Source organism: Ipomoea triloba, chromosome 12 (assembly GCF_003576645.1).
Source record: "Ipomoea triloba cultivar NCNSP0323 chromosome 12, ASM357664v1".
Taxonomy (NCBI): domain Eukaryota; kingdom Viridiplantae; phylum Streptophyta; class Magnoliopsida; order Solanales; family Convolvulaceae; genus Ipomoea; species Ipomoea triloba.
The window spans coordinates 8,599,741-8,612,372 of NC_044927.1; the positions used below are offsets into that span (position 1 = coordinate 8,599,741).

Here is a 12,632-nt window from a genome sequence, read left to right on the forward strand (position 1 = left end):
ATATATATATATATATATATATATATATATATATATATATATATATATATATATATATATATATATTGAGTACTACTGGATCTTTAACCTGTGACCTCCCATTTGCAAGATTCATAGCTATGTTGCTTGAATTGACCGACCATAAGGTCTTTAGCTATATATAACATTTATATATATATCATCAATCAAAGTATCAAACCATCTCACATCATTAAAAACATAACAAATTAAAGATAGATTTCTTTTTGCAAAGTAATTTTCTACAAATAATTGTTTGCTAACTTCATAAATTTGATTATTCATAAAATTTAAAACTCAAATATCATATTTAGAATAAACAATAAATGTTGAATGGATTATCTAATCCAATCTAATCTAACAAATTATATACAACTTCATATTTTTATTTTTTAGAGTTTTAACAAGAATATGAAATCTATTTGTGTAATAATTTACAATGATAGTTTGTATATTGTAACTATTTTTTGCACATTTGTTAAGAAAAAAAATCAATTTTACTCTTCATTTTCCTTTTCTCTTCCATTAAAATCTTGATTTTTGAACTCCCAATGTATTAATTATATATTATGATACAGATTTATATTTGGGGGTGTTTGAAAAATCCTTTATCCGCCAGAGTCTAGCTTTTTTGCTAATCAAACAACTAAGGCAAAAACTTGTGTGAGACCATCTCATAGATCCTTGTACGTAAGACAAGTTGGGTCAAGATTAAATGTAATACTTATACTAGCAAATGTAATGCTAAATCAAGAATAAAATGTTTATTACTCATATGGGAAATGTAATACTTTTATATTTTGATTTAAATGTATTACATTTTTAATCAAAATTATTACATTTTCCTTTATAAGTGCAACATTACTTATAAGGGAAAAAAATATAATATTTTTGATGAAAAAAAGTAATATTTTTTCATCAAAATATAAAAGTATTACATTTGTCCTTAAAATTATTATGTTTTACCTTATAAATAAAAAATATTTTATTTCTAATTTAGTATTACATTTACTAGTATAAGTATTACATTTGCATATTGACTCGACTCGACCCGTCTCACACAAGTGTGACCCAACAACTAATATGAATGTTTGGTAAACAGGTTTTTGGCTTTTAATTAGCTTATTAGTGCCAATAATAAGTTGAAAATTAAAAAAAAATTACTTTGAATAGTTTATTGATATTAATTTAATTGCAATTTCATTTTAAAAGTGTAATTTACCATTAATAGATGTTGGTTATTATGGTGTTTATAGTTATTCAATTTTTATTCAAAATTATATTTTCAATATCATCATAACTGCCTATTAACAACTTTTGTTTATTATACTTTTAATATTTAATTGTTATTAACAAAATAATTAATAATAACACAACGATAACTTATAAAAATACTTTAAGAGTTAAGTAAATAACAAAATATACTTATATCATTATACATTATTCTACATGTAATCGGCTAAAAGTAAACAGTTAATTCAACAAACAACTATTTAAGATCAGCTAAATACTATCAGCTGGTCAAACCAACTAACATAATCAGCTATCTGCTATCACCTAAATGAATCAACTATCAACAACAAACCATTGCCAGACACCCCCATTGTTTATTTTAATTCAATGCATTTTCATTGAAGTTTTTTAATTTTAATAGAGCCCAAGAATACTATTATTTTAAATATTGTGCACTTATCTTATATGCCTATTATCAAAAACCTATAATTGATTCTTTGACCTTATCAAACAATAATTTTTTCCTTTTGAATAATAATATTATCAATTTGTTCTTTTTAAAAAAAAATGATTAGACATTTGTTTAATTGTGCAAAGTACATTATTATGACTATTATTTTACATAACTTATTGCGTATTCATTTCAGATTTGATTTTTACTTCCACTAAAAGTGAATTTATTCAGATTAACTCATAATATAAAACAGAAAATTTTAAAGGATTGAGAATTAATAATGGAAATATAATAAGTCTTCTAAATCATGATATTTGTCAATTCTGAATCATACTAATTTAATATAGTTGCATGATAGGAGCAATATTGACCACACAGCTGTGTGGACCATGTCCAATAATACATAAAATATATTTTTTTAACTCATAAATACATTATTTTAACACATACAATATATTACTCTAACACATAAAATACATTATTTTATCTCAGAAATTTAATTATTCTAACATATAAATTACATTATACATCATTATAACTCATAAAATACATTATTCTAACACATAAAGTACATTATTCTAACTCATAAAATACATTTACTCCAAAAAATTCATTATTCTAATACATAAAGTACATACATTATTTTAACTCATAAAATACATTATCTTACTCCAAAATGTTCATTATTCTAACACGTGTGTAAATCACGAAATTTTATTTTTAACATCAAAACGACATCGTTTTGAACCGTGGCTCATGCAACTGGTCCGCTGTGTAAACCGTAATTTACCTGATAGGAGGGAGGCAATTGTAACTCCAAAATCTACTTTACAATTAACCCATGTGATAATTGTTTTTTTTTTTTTCTAACTTTTGTTTCACGCCGTGAACTTCATGATGCATGTGGTTTTTTTAAAAACATTTTATTAACAAATCCAACGAACCGGCATTATGCTTTTGGTGACAAATTTTCCTGCCTAATTAAATTGGCGATAAAGATAGCCATTTTATTGCTGATCCAGATTATTCTTATTCATTTTTCACTATATATATATATATATATATATATATGAACACATCCATAAGTGTTTTCAATTCTTTCATCATTTGGGGATCACATCAAACTTTTATCCTTTAATTTATCTAGTCATTACTTTTTCGCCCCCTCTTGCTACACCATTTGATGTGCTGCGCTCTTTTATTTTTTTTATTTTTTTTTTTACTGTAATTTTAACACAAATGTTCTAAATTAGAAAATATTGCATGTAACTTTTTATTTTTATTTTTATTTTTACATCAAGAGACTTATCAGTAAAACAAATAAAATTAAAAGTAACAAATGAAAAATTCAATCAAGAGATAACAAACATGTTGGGCGGAGGCTTATATTAGAGGGTCGAGTTAAGCATCTTGTCATTGAAACATGACGTTGACAACTATACAATTATAAGTTACACATTACTAATAGGTATAATTTTTTGCATAGTTGTAAGATTTTTCCCTAAACTCACTAGCACAAAATATTAGGCACTTTCAAGAGTGGAACGATTAACCTGGAAATTTAAGGTTACTCCATTAACATATATGGTATAGTGTGTATTGACACTTGACATTAATAAATGCCATTTTTATGCATGTTTCCACAACTTCATCTCATATTAAGAAGAAGAGATTAAATGGTGCCCGCATGGGCAGTTGGTCACAGGGGTAAATTTTGGGAAGAAATATCAAGGATCGAGTTTCACCAGCGGCAGTGTGGGAGCAACATATCAAAGTGGAAGTGAGGGGACTCCTTGTGCGCAAGCAAAGGTTTAGCCTCTGTGTTCAGCTGAGTTACCATGATTTACATACTCCCAAATGCTCTGTCGGGCTAGGGAATTGGGGCTCTTGGAATTGGGGATTCAGCCTTGGAAGAAGGGAGAAATTAAATGGTTGACTAGCTACGTATTTATGCTCCTCTAAATACACCCCAATACATTAGGGCCGGGGTTTTATGATCCTCTAGATGCACCCCAACCCATTAATTACCACTTCATCATCTATAGTTGATTATTACAAAGATAACTGTAATTATTGAGTGGGAATATTTATGACCTTCTCTCTCACACAATATATTCAACTCCAAAATCTGCCACAATTGGTGCGAATTAAGCAAATCGTCAATCGTGCTTCTCAACTAAGATATTGTTTAGTATAAATTTGAGTTTGTTGTCGAGAGTTAAGGGGGCAGTTCTTAGCTTTAATCATTAATTTGTTTATAATGATTTATACTATTGGTGTAACGAGTGGAATGTGATGTTTCCCTATTGTTGGTTTTGGTCCATTTATATCAAATCATGTATACCCCAATTTTCTCTTCTCCCAAATTTCATCCCGTGACCAGTTGAGCTGCTCATGCGGGCACCTCAATTTTCTCTTACAAGCTGTTTGGTAGTTCAAAAGACGAAATTTAAAACATGGAGTGAATTCCGTGATTTACTTCATTTACTAATAATTAAATCTATCTATCTACTATACTAATGAAACAATAAATTTAGGCCATAACGGAAATTAAAAATATCTATCAAATTATTTGATCAAATGAATGGTTCAAATTATTTTAATTTTAGTATTTTTTTTTAATGATTTTTCTTCTTTAGCCTCTATTATATATTTTTTATTCCTTTAAATAACCCCACATTCCATTAGTATAAACTTTAGTAACAGAATATTATGTTAACTTTTAACTTACCCATTAATTTCTATAAGAAAGGTCTTAAGTTCGAACGCCATCCCAATCAGAGTTGGCATAATTGTTAAACATATACTACGAATATGTTATAGTATATTATTGAGAAATAAGTACCACACTCTAATACACTTATTAAATTAAATAAATTAGTAGTTACAACAAAAAATTAATATAATACATATGCATTTCTTTAATTTAGAATTCAAGGTCTACAATGCCTTTATTCAAAAGAAAAAATATTTATTATCAAAAAATTAAAACAGATATATAATTTCATTAGTTATATTATCTTTATTTTCTACAATACAAAGATTCATTACCTTCAAATTCATTAATTAATTATATTCACTACATTGTTCATTGTGTTCTTTTAACACTATCTTGTAATTAAATATCAAAGTTATAATACAAAATAATGTTATAAGGTTCGAACCTAAAACCTTACTTATTGAAATTAATGGGTAAGTTAAAAGTTAACGGAATATTAACGGAAAAGAGAATTTTTAATTGAAAATTTAACGATAATCATATAAGTAAGAATAAATTAGGAAATTTCAAATATTCTGATTGCTGCGGAGTTGGGTCACTATCTCAACAGGAAGCAGACTGGTATGGTTGGGTGGGCTGCTCTCAAGCTTGACATGGAGAAAGCTTATGATCGTATGGAGTGGACGTTTCTCCGTAAAATGTTGGTAACATTGGGTTTTTCTGAAAGGTGGGTTCAGTTGGTTTTGTTATGTGTCACCACTGTATCCTACAATTTTCTGGTGAATGGGGAAAACATTGGTCAAGTCATTCCCACTCGTGGGATTAGACAGGGTGACCCCCTTTCGCCATATTTGTTTATCATTTGTGCAAAAGGACTTTCTTTGTTACTGCAGCAGGCCCAATCCCGGGGAGATTTTCATGGGTGCAGGGTTGCCAGAGGTGCACCGCCGGTTTCACATATGTTTTTTGCACATGATAGTCTTCTGTTTTTGAAAGCTACCATCCATGAGGCGGAAGTCATTAGAAATTCTCTTAATATCTATGAGAGTATGTCTGGTCAAGCGGTGAACTACCATAAATCCAGTGTATGCTTTAGTAGGAATACCTCTGAGGTTTGCAGGGAAGATGTGGCATCAGTGTTGGGGGTTACTCAGGCACCCAACTTTGGCAAATATTTGGGTTTGCCATCTTTTATAGGGAGAAATAGGAAGGCTGTTTTCTCCTACATTGAGGATAAAATCAAGCAGAGGCTTGGTTCGTGGAACAAAAGATTAATCTCACAAGCTGGTAAAGAAATTCTACTCAAAAGTGTGGCCCAATCAATGCCTACTTTCTCCATGAGTGTCTTCTTGCTTCCAGATGGGGTCTGTCAATCTATTGAGCGGGCCATGAATCGGTACTTGTGGAGTTCGGGCAGTGAACGGGGTATTCATTGGAAGGCCTGGGACCGTCTATGCATTCCAAAGAATTACGGAGGTTTGGGTTTTAAGGATCTAAGGGCTTTTAATCTAGCTATGCTGGGTAAGCAGGCCTGGCGCTTCCTTACAAGACCAGACTCTCTGGTGACAAGAACTTATAAAGCTAGATACTTTCCTAAGACCTCGTTTATTGATGCAAAGTTGGGTAGTTGCCTAAGTTATTGCTGGAGAAGTATTATGGGAGCCCATGAGTTAATTTGCAGTGGAGTTAGAAGGAGAATTGGAGATAGAAGATCTACTTTAATATGGGGTCATCCCTGGTTACCTGATGGTCCTAATTCTATGATTCAGACTAACATGCCCCATGAATTAGGTGGCTCTTTGGTTTCAGGTCTGGTTGACCCTAATACTGGAACTTGGGATCACTCCATCCTCTGTGATATTTTTAGCCCCACTGACGTCGAACGCATTTTGAAAATTCCGGTTAGCCCAGACTATGAAGACTCATGGTTTTGGGTTGGGGACCCAGGAGGTACCTATACGGTCAAACAGGGCTATAGAATTACTATTGGAAACTTTGAGAGCTCGCCAGGAGACTTTGATAAATGGTCACATCTCTGGAAAATCAAATCCCCTGCAAAGTGGAAAACTTTTCTTTGGAAGGCCCTCTCAAATGTTCTCCTTACCACCACCAATCTGATTTTAAAGAGAGTTGAGGTGGACCCGGCATGTCCAATGTGTGGTCTTGAGCATGAAAGTATTATGCATTCATTGATTTTATGTGACTTTTCAAGACTAGTATGGCATGAATCTTCTTTGCATGTTAGTAGTGTGAATGGGAATGATTTTCCAATGTGGTTTTCTAATGCTTTGTGTGTGCTAATGGACGAACAAATCTTGGTGGCAGTGGCAGTTTTATATTATGTTTGGAGGGCTCGCAACTCGGCCGTTTGGGAGGGGTGTTTGCCGCGGCCGAAGGCTGTATGGCAGTCCGCTCTAGCGGCGGTGACGGCATGGCGACAAACGCACCTGGCAGCTCCTCATTCTCCATCGACTCCAGTGCTCCTCAACACCGCTCCTTTGCCTGCTGCTGCTGCACATACGCTGCCGCATGCAAACGGATTACCGCCCAAATGCTACTTCGACGCCAGCTTCAACTCAGCCGCAAGGAAAGCCACGGTAGGAGCAATCCTTGTCTCGTCAGATGGGGGTTTTCTAGCAGCCTTCAATGGTCATCTCCCCGCTTGTTTTTCACCACTCATGGCCGAGTCACTCGCATGCAAGGAGGTTTTATCTTGGCTCAAAGATCGTGGTCTGGCTTCCGTGGATGTCTACACTGACTGCTATAATCTCAAACAGCTGTTATGTTCGAACAACGTTGCCCTTTATTCTTATGTTGCTTTTTCGATTAATGCCACTAGGGCTTTAATGTCGTCTTTTACTCATTGCTCAGTTAGTTATGTACCTAGGTCTACTAATCTAGGTGCACACACGCTGCTTCGGCCTTTTTACAGGCTGACTCTTTGTATTGGGATTCTATCCCGCCAGACTCCATTTCGGCATTATTTTAATCTACCACTATTTGGTTTTCAAAAAAAATTAGGAAATTTCAAAGAAAAATATAAATCTAAACAATCTGAACCATTCATTTAATTTAATAATTTGACCGCCATTTTTTCTATGCATTATAGGCCTAACTTTCTTTGACTCTTATTAGTATAGTAGATATTATTATATCATAAAAATTACCATATTACTAAAATGCTCCTACGTTTGGGTGGGAAAATTTTGGAGGAGGATATTATTTTTATATATAGTATAGATATAGATTCTTGGATGTCTCACTTCTGATTCGTCTACAATGTGCAGGTAACTATGCTCTAGTCACAAAAATAACCCCGAAGATGATGGTTGTATCAATGCAGTCTTGGTTGGGTAGAAGCAGCAGTTTGTTCACTTTCTAGATTTGCTAGATTTGGTTTATTTTTGTTATACATGTACGGTGCATGTACGAAAGCAAAACTCTTTTAATGAGTGTTTGTATACAGTTTTTTCTCTCATTTTGCTGTATATCCGCGACGTAGACATTGCTGTTTCCTAGAAATTTGAAATGATGGTTGGTTTTCAGCTGTTGGAAGTTTATTCTATTTTATAAGTATAGTATTTTTCTTCTTTGCCTGCTGTTTAGTTAAATTGAGTTCCTATTCTTTTATAAATTTATGATGATATAATGCTTGGATAGTTGGGAACGTTTGGAATGGTTTTTCTTTCTACTGGTGTGTAGATTCCAGTAATTTATTTGCATAGCATTTATTCCATTTAATTTCAAAATTTAAACCTATATATAGGTAGTCTAGGCCCGAAAATGACGGTCAATTAAAATGCTTTGATGTATATTGTATGTAGCTACCTAAAAAGTAAGTATTTATTTGGAGGTGAATGAGAAGCTATGAAAATTTATTTTGTAAATTGTTGGCTCAGATTTATCTAAATTTCAAAAAGATCTTATAAGCAATAAAGATTTTACGGAAAAGAAAAAAAAAATAAAGTTCTTAGAAGATTTAAGAATCAGGAAATATTTTAGAATATTTAATGCAAATGGTGTGAATTAGGTAGCATTAAGAATCAAGAAATACTTTTCATGACTATAGGAGTATAGGTACAAATAAATAGGAAGAAATATGGAATTTGATTTGTCATTAATGTGATTTATATAAGTTACGAATGAATGGTACAATAATCACATTAATATTTAATAGTTAGTGGTGACATTTGATGGTTAACTTTTAATAGCTCAATAAATGCGACAACTTTATATATATATAACCTTATTTTTTACAGTATCATTTAAAAAAAAAACAATATAGCGAAGAATATGATTAAAAATAAATATAACTCAATAAATATTAACTAATCAATTATATTAAATATACTAATAGAATAAAAATTAATATCATGAAGTTTTTTTAGAATTTGATTAATCTAGAATTGTATTACGAATATGATAATAAGAAAGAATATATTATATTAGGAATTGTATTATTATTTTAATGTACAATTGTATTACGAATATGAATTATATTATCATATTTTACAATATCACGCAAACTTTAATAGTATAGAAATATTTTAAACTGAAAATTAAAATAGAGGATTTTATTTTTATCATATTTTACAATATCACGCAAACTTTAATAGTATAGAAATATTTTAAACCCTGAAAATTAAAATAGAGGATTTTATTTTTATTAATAGTATAGATATATATAGATAGGATCGGACTTTCATAAACCTGCACATGCGAAACTTATTCTCAAAACTTTAGTTGACCAGTCGTTATACCGTGGACCGTGGTCACTGATACTACAGGTCATCTCAAAAGATAGTGGCTTACATTTGTTTTTATATTATCGAATGAAACTATAGTTATATCGAAATGTAACTGTAGTTGTGTTGAAATGTAACTGCAGTGTATATGAACTGATACTGAATAACAGTTTCACATTTGTGTTTTATATTATCGAACGAAACTGTAGTTATATCGAAATGTAACTGTAGTTGTGTTGAAATGCAACTGCAGTGTATATGAACTGATACTGAATATCAGTTTCACATTTGTGTTTTATATTATCGAACGAAACTGTAGTTAGATCGAAATGTAACTGTAGTTGTGTTGAAATGCAACTGCAGTGTATATGAACTGATACTGAATATCAGTTTCACATTTGTGTTTTATATTATCGAACGAAACTGTAGTTAGATCGAAATGTAACTGTAGTTGTGTTGAAATGCAACTGCAGTGTATATGAACTGATACTGAATATCAGTTTCACATTTGTGTTTTATATTATCGAACGAAACTGTAGTTAGATCGAAATGTAACTGTAGTTGTGTTGAAATGCAACTGCAGTGTATATGAACTGATACTGAATATCAGTTTCACATTTGTGTTTTATATTATCGAACGAAACTGTAGTTAGATCGAAATGTAACTGTAGTTGTGTTGAAATGCAACTGCAGTGTATATGAACTGATACTGAATATCAGTTTCACATTTGTGTTTTATATTATCGAACGAAACTGTAGTTAGATCGAAATGTAACTGTAGTTGTGTTGAAATGCAACTGCAGTGTATATGAACTGATACTGAATATCAGTTTCACATTTGTGTTTTATATTATCGAACGAAACTGTAGTTAGATCGAAATGTAACTGTAGTTGTGTTGAAATGCAACTGCAGTGTATATGAACTGATACTGAATATCAGTTTCACATTTGTGTTTTATATTATCGAACGAAACTGTAGTTAGATCGAAATGTAACTGTAGTTGTGTTGAAATGCAACTGCAGTGTATATGAACTGATACTGAATATCAGTTTCACATTTGTGTTTTATATTATCGAACGAAACTGTAGTTAGATCGAAATGTAACTGTAGTTGTGTTGAAATGCAACTGCAGTGTATATGAACTGATACTGAATATCAGTTTCACATTTGTGTTTTATATTATCGAACGAAACTGTAGTTAGATCGAAATGTAACTGTAGTTGTGTTGAAATGCAACTGCAGTGTATATGAACTGATACTGAATATCAGTTTCACATTTGTGTTTTATATTATCGAACGAAACTGTAGTTAGATCGAAATGTAACTGTAGTTGTGTTGAAATGCAACTGCAGTGTATATGAACTGATACTGAATATCAGTTTCACATTTGTGTTTTATATTATCGAACGAAACTGTAGTTAGATCGAAATGTAACTGTAGTTGTGTTGAAATGCAACTGCAGTGTATATGAACTGATACTGAATATCAGTTTCACATTTGTGTTTTATATTATCGAACGAAACTGTAGTTAGATCGAAATGTAACTGTAGTTGTGTTGAAATGCAACTGCAGTGTATATGAACTGATACTGAATATCAGTTTCACATTTGTGTTTTATATTATCGAACGAAACTGTAGTTAGATCGAAATGTAACTGTAGTTGTGTTGAAATGCAACTGCAGTGTATATGAACTGATACTGAATATCAGTTTCACATTTGTGTTTTATATTATCGAACGAAACTGTAGTTAGATCGAAATGTAACTGTAGTTGTGTTGAAATGCAACTGCAGTGTATATGAACTGATACTGAATATCAGTTTCACATTTGTGTTTTATATTATCGAACGAAACTGTAGTTAGATCGAAATGTAACTGTAGTTGTGTTGAAATGCAACTGCAGTGTATATGAACTGATACTGAATATCAGTTTCACATTTGTGTTTTATATTATCGAACGAAACTGTAGTTAGATCGAAATGTAACTGTAGTTGTGTTGAAATGCAACTGCAGTGTATATGAACTGATACTGAATATCAGTTTCACATTTGTGTTTTATATTATCGAACGAAACTGTAGTTAGATCGAAATGTAACTGTAGTTGTGTTGAAATGTAACTGCAGTGTATATGAACTGATACTGAATAACAGTTTCACATTTGTGTTTTATATTATCGAACGAAACTGTAGTTATATCGAAATGTAACTGTAGTTGTGTTGAAATGTAACTGCAGTGTATATGAACTGATACTGAATAACAGTTTCACATTTGTGTTTTTATATTTTCGAATGAAACTTTAGTTATATCGAAATGTAACTGCAGTTATGTTGAAATGTAACTGCAGTGTATATGAACTGAAAGTGAATGGTGCGGAACGGAGGTGGTTTCATCTGTCTATTTTCATTAGTCAAAACAACGTCGTTTTGATGCGCGGTCCACAATCCATTGTGGACCGCGGTCCACGATATAATTTGCGTCAGTTGACCTTGATGAAAACTTCAGTTGACCTCAATGAGCCCACTTTGAGGCCCTATACTCTGAACCTAGCCCAACTGTAATCGGGTTTCGTTGAAAATATGAGAATGTAAAATTAAATACGGAGTAATTAAAAAGAAAGCCCAATTTGTTGACCTCTTCACTTGGGACCAATCATTATTGCGTAGACCGTAGTCCACCTAATTGTGTGGATCATACTATCAAATAATGTACATTTAATATAAAAATAATGTACATTGTATTAAGAGGATGTACATTATTTGTATATTAAATGTATATTATATTGTATAATGTACATTCAGTACACAAATAATGTACATTCGTATATTAAAAATGTACTTTTTGTTATGGTCCACACAATAATTTGTCCACAAATTATATTATGGAGTAGGGTTCACTGTTTCAGCAATTATACCATGGACCTAGGTCCACATTGTAATGTAGACCCAAGTCAAAATAAATAATTTATATATTTAATGTTCACAATTTACATATTGGATGTTCACAATTTATTGTGAACATCCAGTATATAAATTGTGAACATTTTAATTGTAAATTGTGAACATTCAATATGTAAATTGTAAATATTCAGTATATAAATTATGTATTTTTGGACCCAAGTTCACATTGCAAGGTGAACCCAGGTCCACATAATAATTTACCATACCGTTTACCTTATATTGTGAACTTTGATCCAAAATAACATTCATATTATGTGTTGCAGTTAAACTGGTTATGTACCTGAAAATAAATTCAAGGTATATAATATATTAACTACATTCATATAATGTGTTAACTGCATAATATGTTAACTACAAAAACATAAATGTGTTAGTCCAAAAATTATGTGTCTGCAGTTATCAAATTATGTACCTACAGTTAACAATTTATGTATCTATAAACAGATTGAGAGTACATAACATGGTAATTACAAATACATAACATGATAATTACATACATATAAATT

General features: G+C 31.3%; 1 protein-coding gene across 1 annotated transcript; it reads left to right on the forward strand.

Moving 5' to 3' along the window:
* The first annotated feature begins 5,047 nt into the window (after positions 1–5,047).
* Positions 5,048–7,726, forward strand: LOC115999309. The gene is made up of 2 exons (XM_031239165.1): positions 5,048–7,294; positions 7,712–7,726. Exons 1-2 carry the CDS (start codon positions 5,048–5,050, stop codon positions 7,724–7,726), a joined length of 2,262 nt encoding a protein of 753 aa, XP_031095025.1.
* The last annotated feature ends 4,906 nt before the right edge of the window (positions 7,727–12,632 follow it).

Bases quoted from the DNA above. Each gene is read 5' to 3' on its own strand.
- LOC115999309 (XM_031239165.1), top strand. From the start codon at position 5,048: ATGGTTGGGTGGGCTGCTCTCAAGCTTGACATGGAGAAAGCTTATGAT.